General features: G+C 40.4%; 1 protein-coding gene across 1 annotated transcript in view; it reads right to left on the bottom strand.

Annotated features, from left to right (window-relative positions):
• Positions 1-21,944, bottom strand: part of BBOX1 (gamma-butyrobetaine hydroxylase 1) — a 49,872-nt gene extending 27,928 nt beyond the window's left edge. The window contains exons 1-3 of the mRNA XM_014568098.2: positions 21,597-21,944; positions 20,287-20,401; positions 1,861-2,059 (exon numbers count right to left, since the gene is read on the bottom strand). Coding sequence (XP_014423584.1) covers positions 1,861-2,059; positions 20,287-20,401; positions 21,597-21,815 — 533 coding nt within the window. The 5' untranslated portion in view covers positions 21,816-21,944. The remainder of the gene's footprint in view (positions 1-1,860; positions 2,060-20,286; positions 20,402-21,596) is intronic.
• Positions 21,945-22,207: the final 263 nt, after the last annotated feature.

The raw sequence follows: 22,207 nt of genomic DNA, 5'->3' as shown, positions 1-22,207 counted from the left end.
CAGGTTGTCAGCAAGCAGGGGGTTAAGCTCATTAGTTGCCACATTCAATTCTTCAAGAAAAGTCAGGTCCATATTTAACCTAAAATCTCCCAGTTTTTAAGTGTTGATCACGAATTCCATTTTCTTTCAACATCACGTGGGCTAAACAAAACACATCTGAATACCACCTGCGTGCTTCGAGTTTGCAACCTTTGCATTTTGAAGGTCCTTTTCACTTTTAGTGCCCTCTACTCTATGAGTCCAAGTTTAAATGTATCCATTGCAAATGATGCGCTCACCCTGAAGATTAGAAACACAGTCATACCCCCACTTCCAGAAGTGTTTCCTGTTGTTAGTGTTTTATTACCCATAATTAATGCTACCTCCCAGGCAATTCTTATGCAAACAGCCTCTTGTTCCAAAGCTAAAATCAGTTATGTTTCCTGTTACTTGCTAAGGTTCAGAGACTTAATTTTCTGTATGTTAGTTTCATCTAACACATCTGGTGGCTGGTTTCAATACCCCAGGGCCCCATTGAATTTTGCGCCAACTCTTGGGAGGTAAAACTTCAATGAACTTTAACATTTGTAAAGCTGAATATTTTTAAAAAGTCATAGAGAAACACAGTTTTCTATCCCACCTGTTAACAGACTGAACTGTGTTCTTCCCAGATTCATATGATGAAGCCCTAACCGTCAATGGGACTATATTTGGAGATAGGGCCTTCAAGGAGGTGATTAAGGGCTTTCTGTGTGTGTGTGTGTGTGTGTGTGTGTGTGTGTGTGTGTTTTTAATTGAAGTATAGTCAGTTTACAATGTTGTATCAATTTCGGTTGTACAGCACAATGCTTCAGTCATACATGAATATACACATATTTGTTTTCATACTCTTTTTCACCATGAGCTACTACAAGTTATTGAAAATATTTCCCTGTTCTATACTGTATAAACTTGTTATCTAGTTTATATATACCAGTCAGTATCTGCAAATCTTGAACTTCCAATTTATCCTTTCCCACTCCCTTCCCCCTGGTAACCATAGTTTGTTTTCTATATCTGTGAGTCTGTTTCTGTTTTGTAAATAAGTTTGCTTGTCTTTTTTTTTTTTTTTTTAGATTCCACATATGAATGATATCATATGGCATTTTTCTTTCTCTTTCTGGCTTACTTCACTTAGAATGACATTCTCCAGGGCCATCCATGTTGCTGCAAATGGCATTATTTTATTACTTTTTATGGCCAAATAATATTCCATTGTATAAATATACCACAACTTCTTTATCCAGTCATCTGTCCATGGACGTTTAGGCTGTTTCCATGTCTTGGCTATTGTAAACAGTGCTGCTATGAACATTAGGGTGCAGGTATCTTTTTGAATTAAAGTGATTAAGGTTAAATGAAGTCGTAAGGGTGGGGCCCTAAGCCCGGAGACTGGTGTCCTTATAAGAGGAGGAGATACCAGGAGTGCAGATGCGCTGAGGAAAGGCCATGTGAAGATACAGTGAGAAGGTGGTATCTGTAAGTCAGGAAGAGAGCACTCTCTCCCCAAAAGCCAAACCTGTCAGCACCTGGACCTTGGACTTCTGGCCTTCAGAACTGTGAGGAGCTAAATTTCTATTGTTTAAGCCACCCAGTCTGTGGTGTTCTGTTGTGGCAGCCCTAGCACACGACTCATCACCTATAAGTGTCCAGACTTTGGCATCTGATGTCTTTCCAGTCATCCTCAGAGAAATCTCACTTTTTGACTTGCCTTCCCATTGGATTCCCTATTCAAGACGTTACGCACATTTCTATATCATCAATCGAAAAAAAAATCCCCCTTCTGGGAAACACATCAAACTTTATATATAATGGCAGAATACCAACTCTTTGGTGACTTACCCATAAAATGTGAGATAAAGGAAACCAATCCTTTTCCCAAGTTTTAAAATTTCTCCTCGTTTGTCAGATGCTCCTGTGAGCCGCACAATGCCGACCTTCTTGAGGTTGGAGAGCCACATGTATGCGTGCTCATCATCTTTTAAAACATCTTCAAAATCCAGAGTAGGCAGTTGGAGCTCTGAGCCCCAGTACTGACATTCTGTGAATTGAGAAAAAGAAGACACCAGGTAGGAAAACATTGTTTTTACATACAATGAGACCCTCAGAGAAGGAGCTGGTTCGTCAAAGTTTACCATTGGTCTATCATGAAATTGACCACATTTCAGTCCTATTAAAAAATGGCCAAGTTACCAGCACTTCTGCCCTGGAGCCAGGCCAGTGTACTTTCTGCCTCCTGCCTACAACTGTGCTGGACCCACGACATGATTCACTGTCATGTGTTTGTCAAGAGAATGTTGTTTAGCTTATGGACGGCTCTTGACACATATGTCCTTAGGGCTTCTCTGCCTGGACACTGCTTAGAAGTAACCCTGAAATACTGCGTTACATTGTGCAACTTCAAATAGATGATAAAACCAGAATGGTGTGTTAGAACAGCGTATGCCTGTTCAGGAGGTGGGGGTAGGGGCAGTGTTTGCCATGGTAGGAACTGCTCCTTCTTCCTCTTATTTTGCTTGATAAGAAGCTTTCTCTGGGGTCCACTCATTCATGGGAGTCATCAGAAGCTGTCCAGGGGGAGGAAAAGATGAAAGTTGTGGTCATGGGATGCATAGACCCTTTGCTGACAATGCCAGCGGGATAAAGTCAAATGCCTTTCCTAGATCTCTGAGTTCTCATAATTAATTGCTCATAAAAATGTTTACTTGAAAAAACAGAAAGGAAAACAATCTGCTTGCAAAGTAGGCTCTCTCACAGGAGGTGGAGCAGAGAAGAAATGTAGTTTTGCCAAGGGAAATAACTCAGATATGAACGACCACATTCAGGAAAGACCTAACTCCAGCTAATCCATTTTAGGGGGAACGAATTTGCCTTAGGAAGGCAAACAGGTGACAGAACAACGCCTGAACATCCTGAACAATGCCTCCCTTGTCTAACTGGGGAATCTACGTCAGGTTACAGAAAACCACCCCAAAGACCCCAGTCTAAGAAAAAGGAATGCGAAAAGGTGGAGATGGGGAGGGGATAGATTAGGAGTTTGGGATTAACAGATACACTACTGTATATATAAGAGATAAACAACAAAGACCTACTGTATAGCACAGGGAACTATATTCAATTTCTTGTAATGAGCCGTAATGGGAAAGAAACAGAAAATACATGCATATATATATATGCATATGTATAACTGAATTACTTTGCTGTACTCCTGGAACTAACACTGTAAATCAACTACACTTCAATAAAAAATAGGAATGAAAAAAAAAAAAAAAAGAATAAGGAGTGGGTCAGGGTTCCTTTGTAGTAGCTGCCAGACAGAGGCTTTAGTCACAAAAAAGATACTTGGAGGTGCAGGAAGCCACTTTCTGATCTTCTACCACTGAGCTGCACAAGGGCATTTGCAGAGGCGAGCAGGTGTGTGTATGTGGGAAGACCTAATCAGATTATAAATGCCTATGTTGTCAAAGTTTCTGGGTTATTAAGCGTAACAGCTTGCATAACGAGGCAGAATTTCCAAGGCCTAACTTGCAAACTGTAACTGAGGCCTCCCTCGTGGCTGCGTTCACTATCCGGGACTATGTTAATATTGCTTGGTATTGAACACATTCCACAGGCCCCAGTGACTTACTGGATCCTCTCAGGAAGTTGAGCTTATACTCAGCGTCTGGCTCCTAAGTTTTCATTTTAACTCTTCTCTCTGTGGGACTAACCAGAACTGAAAGAGTTAGAGCTTTTTCTGCTTCTTTTTTTTTTTTTTTTTTTCTTTTCCCAGTGTTGCTTATCAAGCGCTTTTAAGTGCTTCCCACATTTGAGAAAGCCTTGGAATTTAATATTAACCAAGTCAGCTTGGCAAAGAGAAGCACCTCAGCACGTGGGCCAGGTTGTTTATGGCACAGCAAGTTGGCCAAAGCGATAACAATGAGGTGTGAAGGACCTGGGATAGAAGCAGCAAGTTTTTTCTTGGTTGGCAGGGTGAGTAGGGTATAAAATACAAGCTTTGGGTCTTCCTTGATTCTCTTAGCTACCCTATAATTACTTGTCGGTCTATTTTTTTCAATAAGCCTAATATTTCACCACGTCGTGAGACACTGGGATAGGCAGGAGGCTTTAAGGAGCTCATCGTCTCTGGGAGACTTGGACGTAGGAACCAACACTCAAAACACAACATGGTAGATGCTATAGTTGAAGTACATTCAGGACACCACGGAGGTGTCGGGTCTTCTGATCCCTTATCTCACGCTCCTTCTGCAATGCCAGCTACTCTTTTACGTCCATGAAGTTCCCAGGTCTGTCCCTCATGCCTCAACTATTTCTTCTGAAGTTAGAGTTGGTTTTGTGGGCCCGGCGGACTTCGACTGCACCACTCTGCTCTCTCACAGAGTTGGTTTTATATGGAAGAGCTTCTTTTCAAAGAGGCGATCTACTTGGCTGTATTTTGAATATAGGATTATATGGGTTGTTTGCTTTGCCACTCCCATTTGCTCGTTGCATTTACAATCTCGAGGCTGTAAGACCTGATAGCAATCAAAAACGTCTGCGAAAAGAAGGCAATAAATGTCATAAGTATTACTTACGGCCTACCTAGCTAGAAAGTCATTTGGCTTCTCGTTAGGAGAAAAATTTCCTGGGTAAAATACCGTGTTATGGACATACATAATAAATCATCATGTCTTCTTTCCAAACCTTACACCTAAGCAGACTACACCCAGAAACTTAAAAAAGATTGAAAACAGCTTTAAGCTTACTGAGTCCCCAATGACAGTTAAAGGCCCACAGAGCATTAGTGACAGATGTGACGTTGGGGACTCACGTGGCATTTTTACATGGACTTTAGGATCTCCCATCACCATTGGTTCTTATTATTGTGTAAAAAGGCCATCTAAACTGCAGCTGGGGATTCTCCTAGGTCTTGGGCAAGATGATGATGGGCCAAGGGCATGTTCTCCATTCCTGCATAGACTGTCAGATGGGTTAGCTGTTGCCTACGTGGCCGTTTATAGCAGTGTGTTGTCTTCATTACAAAGGGTTACATAAGTTATTCATGAGCCTTTGTTACAATATTTAAAAGAAAAAAATCTTATGTCCTACTGAGGGCAAACCAGCCTGGAGAGAGAGTATGGTTTAGACTGAAGTGTAGTCAAACAGGACTTTCTGAGATGATGGAAATGGTCTGTACCTGCCCCATGTGGTACCAGAGCTACTAACCACATGTGGCTGTCAAGACTTGGCATGGGGCTAGTGGGACCGAGGAGCTAAATTTTTTTCCTTCATTTAATTTTAACTAATTTAAATTTAAATTTAATTAGCCATATGTTACTGGTCCTGTATGAAATCAGACATGAATAGAGTAAAGGACTTGGAGGCAAAGAGGCCTGGGCTTGGATCACTGTCTGGCTTCTTACCAGCTCATTTCCTGGTCTCTTTTCTGAGCCTCTGTCTCGTCTCTTAATTTATAAAATGGCCATTCTTATGTTTACTTTGTAGGTCATATGTTGACCATGCAATGAAATTATGCAAGGAGCCTGACACAGTGCTCAGCGCATAGTAGAATAATAATATAATAATAATAATGATAATAATAATGATAATAGCTAATATTAGCTGAGTACTTTCTGGGTGTCAGGCACAGTGCTACATGCTTTCCACACAGTATTTCTTTTAAAGTCCATAATAAATACATGCGATGGATGCTTCCAGTGTTCTTATGTTACAGAGAAGAGAACAGAGATCCAAGTCATGCAGCTAATGATTAGTGGGGCTAGTTAGTCAAATCCGGGTGACTGATTCCAAAGTCTGTAATTCTAACAACTCTGCAGAAAAGAGACACCGAATGCCTTGGAATACTGCTGTCATCTGTATTTTTAAGTCCTCTGTCTGAATGTCCACAGCTTATCCTGTCCCTTAGAAAGGAAATCTACCAGATGAAAAAGAAAGCAGGGCAAGTTACCATTAGGAACACTTTGTCTGGACTTGTCCAAGCAGGAGTGGTTAAAGATAAACCTTGGCTCCTACTCAGGATTCTAAATGCAGAAAAAGACTTCAGGACCAGGTTCCACTGCCCAACTCTATAACAACACTGCTCTTCACTTTTTGTGAAACGAACCCAGGCTTACAAATTGGCTAGCTTCTCATTTTCAGTTTATGCCAGTGTATTTTAGCAATCCATGCTGTTTTCACTGTACTCAAGGCCATTATCACTTTCCAGAGAGTTTCAGTGACTGTGTAGTAGGGAAATGTAATAAATAGAGATTGGAAAAACATTTTCACTAGATATGAATATTTTCAGAACTTTAAGTTTGTATTTTGGGCACTTTGTAGATTCAGGAAGGATTTCCTTAGGGCACACACTCTACACATCTTTTTATCTTTACAGCATGGTTTAATGAATGTTTGTTTCTATGTGAGTCATTTTCCCATTATAGAATAACACACACACATATGCTCTCAGACACATGTGTACACACACATGATATTCTTTGTTTTAAAAATGCAGAATGAGTGAGATTCTTTCAATAAATGTTACTCTTTGTGTCTGTAAAATTAACCATATTCACACACAGTCTCCAGCATAAAGCAAGGCTGTCAATACCATGCATAGATTATAAATAATTTCAAATTTACAGGATTTTACTATCGGGGGTGGTTACAGTACCTTTTTAGCTCTACAGTGTTTACGATTTTCCAACCATGGCTCTCATTTTGGCATACCCCGGCAGGAGCTTTAAAAAAATCAGTGACCAAGGACCACAGCCCATCACAGAATCTGTGCCTAATATGAGACACTCACACACACACTTACGTCAACTGTGACTTGCAGAGACAGCGCTGTGCGTGACCAATCTCCAAATGCATCATAACACCCCCAATATAAAATAGTTTTCTGGGAAAAATAATCTACATCTTACTAAATCCACCAGCAAGATCATTCCATGATACCTGTACAGAAACTCTGACATTGAAAAAGTAATTTCGAAGCATTTTCCCAGTGTCCCCTCAACTACAAAACATGACTACTGGGGTCCAAAAGAAAGCACGTTTGACTAGAGTAAATCATTGGTCAGGTGAATACATTAAAGGCAAATTTAAATTTCACACTTGGGTCTGGATACATAAACAGTATGGAGAATGACGGAATATTTAAGGCATGAACCCCCCTTTCTAATTTAACTTATGGCCTTACTAATAAATACTTCCTTGAACATGTGCTTCACACATCATAAAATTTATGAACAGGCTACAGGCAGACTTTCAAGAAACCGTTTGTACAAGGCTTCCTTTTCAGGGTTAAGCCTCACATTCCTGGATCCTGAGCTGTGTTTCAAAAAAGGAAAAGATACAAAGCAGCTCTTTAGTTAAAGATTCATGGGTGTAGCAGGCAGGGTTGCAAGGTGTTATTTAGAGAGTTTAGGACCATCAGTCCACCTGCACAGAACTGTGCATTTGGCTCTGAAACAGCTCATCTAATGTGCCTAAAATCAGCTGATCTCTTACTATCTTTTCCAATAAATACCTTATAGGGGTCCAGCCAAAATGAAAATCTGACCCCCAGGAGAGAAAGGCACCGCAGTGGAAATAGGGCTGACGCCCTTCTCCATGCTAAGGGTATCCTGCCTTCTTTGGCTATTCCTTCACCTCTTGTCTGGTGAACTCAACATGCCTTTCAGGATTCTGGTCACTTGCCTTATTTTGGACTGAGATCTTCCAGAGGCTGGCCCTGAGATGAAGATTTGAATGCAAGTAACTTATGAAAGAGGTCCCCCTGGAAGCACTAATAGGAAGCAAGGAAGGGAGACAGGGAAGCAAGCCCCTAGAAAGTGTTTTCATGGGTGAGTTCCTGCTTTTGCAGTCAGGGCTCAGCACTGCAGGACCTCACAGCGACACTGTAGACTAGACTTCAGATGCAGGGTTGTCCCACCCGGGGCAAAAGAACCGAGAGACACAGGCCACCTAAGCCCTCCCCTGATTGGCTGAGAGATGCTTCCCCAGGCATTCTCTCCTGGGTCTTTCTGGCCTTCCCTGTGTGTTGGCCAAGCACGCTCCCCCAGGAGAGAAAACCCTCCAGGAGAGCGGCAGTCCCGTGACGGGAAGCTGCTAGCAGGTGCAGGAAGTGTGCTGAGGTGCTCTGCTCGGGCAGCCTCTGCTGTGCCCTCCTTCAGGATCTGCAAGCATGGATGACATGGCTGTCTTCTGTGGTCCCCCAGCACCAAGACATACCTCGGTCACATTAGTGAATAAAAATAGACATGATGGATGCTGCCCTTGGGAGGCAAAAAGTGAATAATCACGGAAGCAAAGAAAGAAAAACATAAAAATAAACACTGTAGCAAGTGCCATGGGTATGACCAATGAGGTATACAGACGAATGTTGATTGGGAGCTGGATGGGGAACTTAATTAGACATGGCAGTTTAGAAAGGTCTAACTGAAAGGATGCTGTTTGACTCACAGACACAGCAAACAAACTTCTGGTCACCAGAGGGGAAATGGGTTGTGAAGGGATGAATTGGGAGTTTGAGATTTTCAGGTAGTAACTACTATATATAAAATAGATAAACAACAAGTTTCTACTGTACAGCACAGGGAACTATATTCAATATCTTATAGTAACCTGTAATGAGAAAGAATATGAAAAGGAATATATATATATATATGCCTGAAACATTATGCTGTTATCACGAGAAGTGGATGCAACATTGTAAACTGACTATACTTCAGTTAAAAAGACGATGCTGTTTAAGCCAGTCCCAAGAAGTGAGTGAAGCCAGTCATACAAAGGGCAGGCAAAGCATGTTCAAGAAGGAAAGACAGTAGGAACAGGGCTGATCTCTTAGTTTGTTGGAGGAACTCAAAGTCACTGAGGATAGAACCCACGAGACAAAAGGGTGACAGTCCCAGATGAAGTGGAAAAGTAAGCAAGAGTGGGTCAGGAGGGTCCTCACCTCTCTCTCCTTCACCAGACTGTAAGTTCCTTGCAAACTGTGGAGATTGTGTCTCTTAGCTTTATTTCCTCACCACAGTTGCCCTTTACTCTTCCTTCCCCTCATTTCTAGCCCAGGGCTGGAGCCCAGTAGATTTTCAGAAAAGTAATATGTTCTGTATCCTAAACAAATCTTTGCTTATTTCCTAATGATGTCTGGAAACTAGAAGCAACCCCTGAAAAAGGATACAGTGTTTGAGGACACTTTATTATTTTAAAAGATGGAGAAATTTAGAAACCTTTCCTTTTCAAAGTTGAAAAGTCTCCCTGAGAATGTACAAAAGATGCTTCTAAACAAGTTTAAGTTGCTAGAAAGAAGAGAAAAACATTTTGTTTTGGACTCTTAGGTTCATGGTATATTACATTTTCTGGGAAAATGAAAACAAACACTTATTGGGCACTTGTAATTCCAGACACTCTTCTAAGCACTTCACAAGGAGTGGTTCATGTAATCTTCACAACAACCCCCATGATAGAGCTTCTTTTACTGTTCCCATTTTATAGTCGAGGAGACAGGCATCGGGACCTTAGGGAAACTATGCAATATCACCCAGCTCATAACGTCAGAGCTGGGATACGCATACGGAGAACTGGACTCCAGATATTCAGAGAAAGACGCGTTGAAGGGTAATGAGCACCAAAGGCTGTCGAGAAGGGAGATTATTTTCTCTGACTTCCCGACAGTCGGTGAGGCAAACAGAGAATTCGGTGTGACTGTCCCCTCTGACATCCATGAAAAGGTTACAGAACACCCTCTTGACGGCTTTTCATCACACAGCACAGGTCTCCCTACGGAGCAGCCTGTCCTGGTTCCAGATGGCGCCAATGGACACAGTCTTCTTCCTTACGCTGAGACACATCTCCTCTGTCGCCTTTCTCTGTGCTAATTCTGTGCTCCAGAATACTGCAGTCTTAGCGATGTGTATAAAGACAGCCACTGTGCTAAGTTTGCCTTTCCAAGGCTAAATAGCCTCTTTCTTGCCCACATTTTTCGTGTTTTATGGCTCCCAAGCCCTGCATTACTTGGATGCTCTCCTCCAGTTGAGGAGTTCAAGTTTGCTGATACCCCCACACCAGTGTGGGTATTCTAAATCAGACATAACATGATAGTTGTGGTCTGGCCATGCCTGCCTGGTGGGCTTGCTACTTTTATTCACGCAACCTAAATCTAATTAATCTTTTTTTTTTTTTTTTGACTGTCTCAACTCTGTTGACACATATTAACTTTTTAGTCAACAAAAATGTTTCAGAATTGCCGGTCAGCCAAGTCTTTATTTCTGAAGCTGGTTCACTGAGAACGTACTAAGCCCACATAGAGATAGGGGTGTGGGTCCGATTCGACAGGGACTCTGTGTCAAAGTTCAGAACTCAAGGTTGGAAGGTGACAGATCTAGATTTAAATCTGAATTCTGGTACTTTCCTTCTGCTTGGTCTTCAGAGAGTGAAATAGTCTCTCAGTTTGATTTCTTCGTGTGGAAAGTACAGGGTGGAAACAATCTGCAGGGTTGCTGGGAAATTTAAATGAGATGATATCTAGAAAGAACTTAACATGTTGTACCCGATTAAATCCGCCCTTGAACCAGAGCAGCTGAATGTGGCTGGAGGAAAACACACTATGATGACCGATTTTATTGCATGCCCATTAATCTCCTGTTAACTCTCTCTTATCCTCCCCTTGCTGACTGTTTCTCACATTCTCTATCCTCAGACTTCCCACACTTCCTCTTCCGATTCAGGCTCAGCTGACAGCTTTGCTTCCTATTTCAGTGGAAAATTAAAAGGACTCAAAAGAGACCTCCACACACCCCCACCACCACGTCTACCAACCTGCCTGAGTCTGGGTCCTTATCGCCACCTGATGTATTGTATATACGTTTGGAAATTTAGTGATCTCTTTCTCTACCAAAGTGTAAACTCCTTAGGGATAGAGTCTTTCTGTTTTGTTCATCACCACATCCCCAGCACCGAGAAAAGTTCCTGGTACATAGCGGACACTTACTCAGTATCTGCTGAGTAAATTCCATAGTGCCTGGTAGATGCTCAGTAAATGGTATCTGTTACGAACACTTATTTCTCTAGATTCCAATTGCCTAGTGGGGAAGACCAATACATAGACATTGACCCTTCAGTGTAATAATTGCAGTGACACAGAAAGAGAAGGTGGCGCAAATTACTGTGAGCACGTGGAAGAGGGGGAGGATGACAGAATGGCACTTAATAGAGAAGATGCTCTTTAGTCAAATCTCGGCTCTGTTGCTTCTTTGTCTCTTTGACTTTGGACTAGTTAATTTCTGTCAGCCTCATTTTCCTCATGTGTAAAAGAGTTATAATAATGCTGCCTTTGTAAAGTTGTCGCTAGGATTAAAGAAAGCAATAAATACTAAGCGTTGAGCTCAGTGCCTGGCATATAGCAGTGCTTTAAAAAATATGAAGAAGGAAGGTTGGCCAAGGAGGGGAAGAGCTAGAGGGAGAAGGGGGCGTGTGACGTTGGTAGTTTAGACAGAAGGTTGGTGGTGGAGGCAGTGAGATGTGGATGGGTTCTGGATTATTTTGGTAATTGGGCTAAAAGATTTTTCTGACACATTGGATGCATAGAATAAGAGATAATGAGGAGCCTAGGATGATCCTGCTGCCTGAGGGAGGAACTTGCCATCTACTGAGACAGGAAAGACTCTGTGGAAAGCAGGATTATCTAAGGCCATCTGCTCCCATCAGAGAATTCATCTTTCCTCTGGCTTTCCTCATTTTTTTTTTCTTATTGCTCCAAGTAGATCACTTGTTAAACCCCCTTTTTTGGTTGTCTATCATGTATTATGCTTGATCAATTTATTCTAGGCTAGAAACTTCCATTGTGCCCCACTGAAGTTAGAGCTGAGAGACTCTGCCTCCTCCTTGTATGAACACGTTGTTCTCTTTAGATATTTTCCCTTGATCTTCTTTACTATTATCTGGTTTTGTGTGGTCATGAGACTGTATCTAGTTTGGGTCTGGAATTTTTTTCATCCAAGTGTCTGGCTTGCACATGAAATACATCTGCTGAGGGCTGGTATTCCATCTGTAGTGATCCTTGACTAATGAGTGGATAACACAGCACTTTTCCCAAGTTTGCTGATCATATACCAGCTTCAGCAAACATTTTTACAGCCCTGATTAGAGTTAGGGTCATAGTTGACCAGTCTTTTCACTACCTCCCTTAGTTTTGTTTAAAGGAAACCAACCGACAGGTCGGTAAAATTTTGGTCCAAATTTCAAACCAACGTTTGAATGACTAAAATCATTTTCATGGCAATAATTCACCTGTGAGTCACTCTCATGTGCTTAATCAGGACCATGACAAGCTTATTCCTCATGTTAGGGGAACTCAAGCATGAGATGTGACCATACCACCATTTCTCTCTCCTGTCCTCACCCAAATGCTTTGCCTCTTACTAAGCCTCTGCTTCTATGTTCATGGCTCTTTAAGTAGGAGAAGACAGGGGACGGGAAAGGACCTAACAAGGACTGAACATCCATAGCGTTCCAGGCACTGAGCTAAGCACAGGACTTACATTTTTTCCATTTATTTTTCATGTCCCAGAGCTAAGAAGCATTGCCTCTCTTACATATGGAAAAAATGAGAGTCAGATCATTTATGACACTAAGTCAAGTTCCCAGAGCAGAGAGTCAGAGCCCCTCTGCTGAATCCAAAGCCGCTCTCCTTTTTCATCCTGCTACATTGTCGCCCAGGAAGAGCTTTCTTGGCATGCCACAACTCTTTCACTTCCTTTCCTAACAAATTTGAACAAAATTCTTTTGGAAAATATATATGCTTCCATTAAGATACTACAACCTTGCATTTTTATGTTACCAGTGAAATGATGTCCATTTCCTGGGCTTAGTTTCTTTCTGGTCTGTATTTTGTAGTTTGACTAGAGGATAAATATAAAAATAGGGTGGGATTGTTGGTAAAGAGCTTCCCCGGGATGTGAGCTGGACCTTGCAGGCTGGAGAGGTGAAGTCTGGCCAGACAGAAAGAATAGAATAAAAGATCCAGGAAATAAGCAGAGTTTGGACAAAAGTAAGAATCTATATGCTTGTGGAGAAGCCACTAGATTCAATGATTAGAAAGTTCCAGAGAAGACTCTGGATTTTACTGTGCTGCAGTGAAACACCAGAGCAAGGGGGAGGAGAAAGGATGGTGGCATTGAGAAGATTACCCTGCAGAGCTGTGCAAGCTGGGAGTGAACACAAAGCTCATGTTATTTCAGTGATTTAAGTGTCAGATAATAAAAGACTTCAACTAAGGTTGGCAAGAAGGACACCCCTATGCAATCTTTTCCCCCTAAAACCTTGTGAATGTCAATCTTCTGTGGGCAAACAGGCAACGTGCAAGGAAGTTTGACAGCCGATGGAAGAAAAGGAGAACAAATTTCACTCATAGGATTTTTTTTTTTTTTTTTGTAAACTGATACACTGCTCAAGAGGGTCAACAGCCTCTCAAGGCTGCTCTCTATAGTTATTCACAACTGCTTTCGCCAGAAACTTGTGAAGATGAAGTGAGTTAACATGTAAAGCACAATGTTGTTTTTCACTCAACATGGCGCTACTCAGGAGGGTAAGTAGGTGTCATCTTTATCATGCAGCTAAGATTTGGGGGCACAGAAAGGTTAACTGCCTAAAATCACAGACCTAGCAAGTCCCAGGGTCAAGAGCACTTTTAATTTCAGTGCTATACTGCTCTTTTGATGAAGAACAAAGTTACAGATTGAGAAAAATACAGAGTTTTCATGAAAGGAATAAAGTTAGAGAATTCACTGAATGGAGGAGAGATTAAAAATTATTTATCTAATGTACTTAGTTGATAAACAACCAAGATCCTAGATAAACAACAAGGCCCCAAGGTATAGCACAGGAAACTATATTCAATACCTTGTAATAACCTATAATGAAAAAGAATATGTATATATATGCATAACTGAATCACTATGCTGTACACCAGAAACTAACACAACATTGTAAATCAACTATACTCCAATAAAAATAAATAATTTACTCAGATAGAAGTTAGGCAAATCAATAAAATGGGAATAGTAACATCAGAAGTCTTTTTAAAAAATCAATTGTTTTCCTACAGGGATAGAAATATTTAAAAAGAAATTAAAAATCATTTTTTCCATAAGCACATTTGAAACTTTGGGACTGGAATCTTAAAGAAGAAATTTAAATATGATGAAGCTATCCACTACCCCAAAACTATAGTCATGTGGTTCCATGTTCTGTCATCTTGAAGAAGCAAGTAGAACCAGAAGTGAGAAATAATAGTTTTTCATCATTTGTCCTTTTTTGTGTTGTTGGTGGTGGCGAATCTCCTAATGTGTAAGCACTAGCAAAACTGGCAGGCTAAACTTATAACTTATGTGTAAGTTTGGTAAAAATGAAGCCAGCATATAAAGCAATCCAACTTTACTTCTTGAAATTGCCAAACTTTGGAATTTTCTAAATTTGCAGTCCAATTTGCCCATGTTATAAAACTTATTCCTGGGCTGCAAGAAAAAGTAAGCCTTGTTTGTGAGAAATGGGTTTTTCCTTCATTGAAGAAAGCCCACTCTACTTTTACTCTGTTTGAAAAAAAAAAAAAAAAGAAAAAGAAAAGAAAGAAATTTACTTCAGTGTCACCCTAGAAAATTACTTTTCCAAGAATAAAAAAAGCTAGTATATTTTCCTTAATTTTTGATGTGGTGAGTATACTAAAAAATATGAAAAGGAAATAGACTGTAATAATTCTTCCTTAAAATAGATCTGCTTTAGGTTCTCAAAAATATCCTCACATTTTTTCAAGGCTTTTAAAGCTATCAGCTTTCTAGAGGCACCAGCTTTTCAAAGTCCTATTCAGCACTAACATTGGGTGATGCTATGATACTTTGTTTTATGAAGTTGTTAAGTAATAAAAAATGATTTTAAAAAAGAATCTAATTAATGTTTCTTAGCTAAAATGTTTTGAAAAGTAATAGATGTGCTCAGGCCTTTTTGTGTGTGGGGGGGTTTGTTTCTGTAAGGTATCCAGTTGTAAAATAGACTTGTCTTTTATATTCAACTCTTAATATGTGGTTCAGTGTTTTCTAGCTGGAAGTATGGATGGAGATGAGAAAAAGCAAAAGAAAGAGGATCTGACCTAGCATTTACAAATGGAACCAAAAGCTAGGCAGATGGCTATGGGAAGAGACTCCGGAGTCGGGGCATCGGCTGAGTACACGGCACTGCGGGTGTACTTCTCAGTCCGTGAACCTTCATCGTGGACTCACTGACAGGACAAGGGTGGCCCCAGCTCATGGGAGGATATTAGACCCTTTACATATTATGCCCATGCATACCAAATACAGTGCAGAAACTGAGTGGGGTAATAAATGATACGTAGTTCAGTAAAGAACAGGACACACTGGAAGACATCACGATAGCAGAGAGAAAAAGTGAAGCAAAATACGCATTCGTAAACTCACAGGCATTTGAGATCCTTGTATCGATTTCATCAAAACCCCAAAAGCATTTTTCTGAAAGTCGATAGGTCCGTTTTGCATATGGCAAGCAAAATAGAACAGAGACTTGCTTCTTAAACATGCAAAGATTTTGAGCCATTCTCCCAACTGTGCATCAGAGTGTGAGCCTGGGTGACCTCAGGGAAGGAATTTTTATTATGCCTTTCTTGGGAAGGGAATGCATTTTGGTACGTGACACAGTGGCTTGATGACTCTGACACAGCTGTTTTAACAGACGCATCTTCTGAGATGGCCCTGCTGAAGCCATTCTGACCTGGAAGTTCTGATACGCTTGGAACATTTTAAGGCAGCCTGAAAAAAAAACAAACTCCCAGCCCTTTTTATGATTAGCAAGTAATATGTGAGACAAATACTCTCATTCCATGCTTGACTTGCACTGCAGATTTCCATTTCTCGGGGCTTCAGGATGGAAGATGGGGCAAAGCTTAGAGACATGGGTGAACCGTCATATGGGAGTTAGGCATGTTTATTGTGTACATTACTTGCTAATTAAAAAAAAAATAGTGATTTTTGCTTTTTTGGCAAATTTCTGTAAAAACAGCCTGTGTCCCAAACCAACTCTTTGTTTTTTGGGGTTTTTTTTGTTTTTTTGTTTTTGCAGTGTAATAAAAATGTTCAAGAAAACACATGGCCCTCTGCAAGAAAGAGGGAGATCTGTTTTTATCACCATGTGCAAGGCACAGAGATCTTAGAGGGCTCCGACAACGACTTGGTTTCCACTCCGGTGGCATGTTCCTTTGGAAACAAATGAGATAAACATAGCCATGGACTGAGGGATTGTAGTCCAATTAAGCAGACAGGTGAAGACTTGCTCCACTGTAAGAGGGACATATTGGAGCAAGGGAAAATATTCTTTTCTGACCCCTGGAAATGCTGAGAAAACTGAGCAGATGGCTTCCATGGAACCAAGATTTTCTTCAAATTCCCACCTATAAAATTTCAATTTGCAACAACAAATAGTACTAATGTCAGAGAATAATATACAAATCTATTTCAGTATGAATCCAAGGAGGTAGCTAGGAAAACACGTGTTCATTCTGACACTAAGTGTTAATAAAAAGAACAAATATTTAGGTTCTTATGTATAAGATCACACTGTGCATTGATTTTTTTTTTTTCCATTTTAGTCCTATCAATTTTATGTTTGGAATTGAGCATCTTGAAGTTAGTCACAAAAAATGAGTATATAATTACGGCAATTTCACATGGAAGCTAAAATATGGTTACATTCAAAAACTTCGTCTTTCCAATGTTTTGTTAAAGTCTCCAGTTTCATCCATGTTTTATTTGGAAACATCCACATGCTGGGCTTCAGCAGTCTGGTTTTCAGTCAGTAGAGACTGAAGAACAGGACCAGCAACCCACTGTCCTCCAGGTCAATATATGTTTCTCCTGAGTACAAATTCTATCCCCATCCTCTCTGCTACTTCTCTGGTTTAGGTTCTTAATGCCTCTTTCAGGATGATTTCTAGGTCATGCTATGGTTACCCTGCTCCCAAGCACTCCCCACGCCAAGCCATCCAGCACAGATGACCGTGACCATTCAACGACAGAGATCCGACCACTTCACCCTCTTTAGTAAGACAAGCACAAACCCGAGAACCAAAGGGGTCCACTGGAGGAGGGAAGGATGCAACAGGGGAAAAGGAAGCTAAGGAGACATTCACAGACTGGTAGGCATTTGAGAAATTATATGCGTTTGGTAACAATCAGAAAGACACAACTCTGAAAATGCAAAATGCATCTTTTTTTTCTTTTTTTAAAAAAAGCGATCTTTTTCTTAAACTTATAAAGACCTGAACTCATTTCTCTGGCCTTCTAGGAAGAGAACCAGCCCAGGAAACTTACAGAGGGAATAAACCTGACCTCTGTGAGCCTCTGAGTAGGGCACTTAAGCCACTTCCTTTTTTGTTGGATAACAATTTGGACTTCATCAGTATTAAGCTCATTGCAGTTTCCTAAACCTACTCTGCTCTTTTACACATCTCTGATTTTCTTCGTGCCCTATTCTCTGCTGAGAGTTTCCTTACTTTCTATCTTTGCCTGACAAAAGGATCCCTCAAAACCCAGGTCAAGTATTGGCTTTCATCACAGTCCCATTTCCTCATCTCATCAGAGTCCTTCTAAGTTAGAATTAACTTTCCATGCACACTTTCACATCCTTAAAATAACGTGTATTGTACATATTTGTTTCCAAGGCTCGTTATCGTCCTCCCGTAGACTTGATAAATCCTCTAGAGCAGAATCCATGTCTTCCTTGAACTTGGTATTTCCTTACAGTTTCCAGACCCAAATAGGTGCCTGATATATGTGCAACTCAATAGAGATCTCTGAGGGAGAGCGTGTTACCCGTCTTCTCTCCAGCTGTCACTGTCCTGTGACAAGAGTTCTTTTTGGCTGATGATCACGTGTCTTTTCGCTTTTGAGCTCAACTCCCAGTGCCGAGGGGAGACCCAGGGCACATGAGCTACATCTTGAAGCCAGATTACAAAAACCTTTTCTCACTTGAGGGAAAGAGCAGCAGAGGAAACCGTTCCACTGAGGATGACAGACACAATTCCTTCACAAATGTAGCTGAGCTTGTTTACTTGTTCTGGGGTATGACTGTCTGGAAATATGCAATGGCCAGGAAATAAGGTGTCAAATGCTACAGGCAAAAAGCCATAGAAGTAATATTTCAAAAATGGCTTATTAATGTCTTCTCTAACCTACCAACTGCACAGCTTGAGAATGTATTTTGAGAATCTGATCTTGTTTTAAACCATTAAAATATTTTCCATTGTCTAAATGGCAGCCAGTTCTCCTTATATTATTCATGATTGCAGCCTGTCCGTGTGACCGGTTTTTTCCACTATTTAACTGGATGTGGTATCATTTCCATCCTGCTACTGCTTGATAGTCCTGAGAAATATAAGCTATAAAACTGCTCTCGTCAAGAAATATTAATAGAGGGGGTGTCCATGGACTTTTACAATGCTTCAGAGTTTAAGCTGTAATAATAAAAAGCTGGCTTCTATTCCCTGGAAGAGTGAAAAGAAGAACTTGAAGGAAATTAAAGTAAAATCCAATGGGATTATAAAATTAGGGCAGGGTTAAGGAAAAATATTTTGAGTACCAGAAGAACTCTAAAATAAATAAAAAATAGTAAGACATTTGTGATATTGCTATTCGACCCAGACAGTTGCTACTCAGTTATGTAATTGGAGACTCTTTGAAGAATCTAGCCACACACTCCCTGGGGGAAGGCAGATAAAAACATCTTTCCCTGGATATCCATCTACCAGCTAGCTGGACTAGATAAAGAGGAAAATGGATTCCTGGTGGTTTAGACAGAAAGCACCAGAACAAAACTTTGTCTGTTGTCAGAATGGTGAGATGAAGAGGATGGAGGAAGCTAGCTCTTGACAAGACTGGCCCAACCTTGAACAGAAAGGACATCACACCCTAATGAGGACCATAGGACAAGGTGGAGCTGGGTGGTTAAGTTGACTAATTTTTTTTTTTTTAAAGAAAAGGTGCAAGGTGTAATGGGTTGGCAAGAAAGCCAAGAACTGATGACAAAAATGACAGATCCAGAAATACTTTGGCTCTGAGTTTAGTTAAATTAGAACTAAAATACTCATTCAGGCTCCCTGAACTCAGAAACATTCAATTCCTGATCACGAGACTCCAGTAGGGTAACAGGATAACAGACCTGGTAGTAACTCCACACAAGTGAACTATTGTAAGTTTAGCATTTAAAACCATGGAGAGTTACCCCACATGTCTGAGAATTTCAGATTTGAAAGGAGTAAGGCAGAAAACCTCTGTCTTGGTGTATGACCCAGAATTCCCAGAAGAGTTTTGTTACAAAATTCAACAAGGCTGGTCAGTTGCCCAAAGAGACAGTGGTCCAATATATCTGGTTAACAGTGGAAAAGAAGGTTTAGGGAAACTTGCCTTGTTAGCGTGTTTGTAGAAGTCAAGATTCTAGTAAATCAGTGTGTTTTTAGAATTTGCCTTGACCCACATCATCTTGTGATAGAAACCTTCAAAATATACAGAAAGCAAATTCTGAACACTTCCCACTTCTCCCCAGCACCTCTCTTTGAGCTGTGTAATTGTGTTTCTCCAGGAAGTCATATTTTAAAAATAAATTAATCTCTGTATTAAGTATTTATTTTGTCTCAGAGCAATAATAAAATCTTTCTTAACTGAATCTGTCTATGGGAGATTTTCTGAATGTTTCTGTGGTCAGATTCCCTTGGGACTCATAAAAACTTCCCCCAAGCAGATTTGCTGTGCACACATCTGTGCGCGCACACACACACACACTCACACGCACACTCAATGTGTATGTATCATTTCATGGGATTCGTGGATCACATAATTTTATCTGTGGATGCCCGGTTAAGAAGTTCTGCCTTGTTGATTTTGTCTTGTTCAGCCCTTAGAGAAAATTATTGAGAAGGGCAAGTCTGCCTCTGGTTCATCCTGCTCCTTTGCAGCAGACCATCACAGAGTGTCTGTGGTCTGCCAGTTTTCGTGTTAGATGACAAGGACACCACTTTGAGGCTTTTCTTTTCTGTCTCTTTACAATGCCTAGAACTTCTCTGTGTTTCTTTTCATCTTCACCCGCATGATCTGTGTTGGTAAATCATTAAACATTCCACATAACTTATAGTAATATTTTAACCAAAGCACAAGAGTTTGAATTGGCTTCTGAGCAAATTTCTTACCATACAAATTTTAAAGGACATTGAAGACGTAACAAGGTTACCTGGCAAAAACAATTTTCTTTGGAGTCTTTCTCTGGCCTGCTTCGAAAAGCATCTTTTCTTCAGCCAATCAGCTTCGAATTCACTGTAATGGTCATTTGGCCACGTGATGTGAACCTTATAACACAGAAAGCAAATATCACGTGTCTGTATATTCTAATTCTATGTACTTTGGTTCTCCGCTATTCCTCTGTTTTTGAATGTTACTTAAGATAATCAGGAAATCCAATTAGCCATTGTACCTTTTTTTTTTTTTAATTTATGTATCCACAGGCATTGGATAAGCTTTTGGAAAACAAGGAAACTGAAAGCCAAGAAGATACAACTGAGGTCTGAGACCCCTTAAATATCACACAAGAAATAAAACCAGGATAGATCTGAAGTTCTTGTTTTATATTCTTAAAACCTGTGGTCTCCAAACTTTCTGTGATGACTTGAAGCTAGAGATGAATTCAGATTCCTGCTGAGAGTATCAGAAATAGCAATGATGGTGAGGCAGATATAATATTAAGAATAACACCAAGTTGAGTGTATGCAGTACAGTAAGTACTATAAACATAACTCAGTCCTCTTACAACTCAAGGGAGAAGGCACTACTAATATTCACATTTTTGGGGTGAGGAAAGGAAGAGTAAATAACATTTCTAAGGTCCCACAGCTAGCAAGCCGTGAACCCGGGAATAAAGCCCTTGAGTGGAGATGAAGACAGGAGTGGGAGAGATTGACCTTGCTGGTCACACTGGCTCTTCTGATAATGCTCCCAGCAAATCTGGAGGACTGAAACATGGTGGTGGCCACATCTAGTTTGTGGTTTTGAGGGCTACGCTTTTAAGAATCCCAGAAAAAGCTTTGCACCTCTACTCACTAATTTGATTTAAAAAATATTAATTAGCACAAGGTTTTTAGTGTTCCCTATATGCCAGGCACTATGTTAAACATTTTTACTCATAATATCTCATTGAATCGTCACATCATCTTTAGAAACACATTTTGTTAGTATCCCTATTTTATAGATGAGTAAACTGAGGCCTAGAAGCATTCTTTTTATTATGGAAATAGTTTAACTGTGTCTTCAAGGCTGCCACTCACTGCAGACACAATGAGCAACAATGGTAATTTTTATCAAAGTGAGTAGTAAAATTAAAAATAACAGCAGAAGCTTCTAGGTAGTGAGCACGCTTACTTTGCACCAAGCACTATGCAAACTGCTTATATATATATGATCAAATTAAAAAAAATCATTATTTAAATGATTGGAGACTAGTCTCTATTTAAATTGGTAAAAAGGGAGAGAGAATTTAGAGATAATTACCTTTTTTCTGTCAAATGTCAAGTCTTTAATACCAATGTTCACATCGAGAGCTTCGACAAGAAGTTTCCGTGCTTTTGCAGAATCCAGGTAGCAATCAGGACACTGGCAGTTGTCCCTCAGCCATACTGCGGGGTAGAGAGACTCTGCACCATCCTGCCAGAGGATTCTCATCATATGAGCCCCATCCAAGGCTTCTGCCTTTTGGATGGCACAGTGCATGTTGCTGGTCCTTTGGGGGGTTAAATCTTATCCGCCACCTGCTATGACAAATCAGTGTTAAAAGGAATCTCAGGCAGATCCGGTCGAAACCTGACCTCTTAATGATTCACATGGACTCTGAGTTCTGCTATTCGCTCACGTTCGCAGTTTATCTTATCAACGCTGGGACCTTTGTTCCGATGAGAGTATTTCATGTGCTGTAAACAGAAACACAGTGACTAAAAAGTAAACAAGATAAACGTGTGGAGTCAGGATCCAGGCGAAAAGAATTCCTTGTTTTTCTCACAGAAATTTTAGGTAATACGTTCAGAACCAATGACACATGCACTTTTATAATTATGTTTGCATAAAAGCACTGGAATTTTTTTAAGGGAGGGAAATACTCTGCAGAT

The sequence above is a fragment of the Camelus ferus genome, chromosome 10 (genome assembly GCF_009834535.1).
Source record: "Camelus ferus isolate YT-003-E chromosome 10, BCGSAC_Cfer_1.0, whole genome shotgun sequence".
NCBI lineage: Eukaryota > Metazoa > Chordata > Mammalia > Artiodactyla > Camelidae > Camelus > Camelus ferus.
Note: the sequence above shows the minus strand (reverse complement) of the source record. Positions and strands in the feature narration are given on the sequence as shown.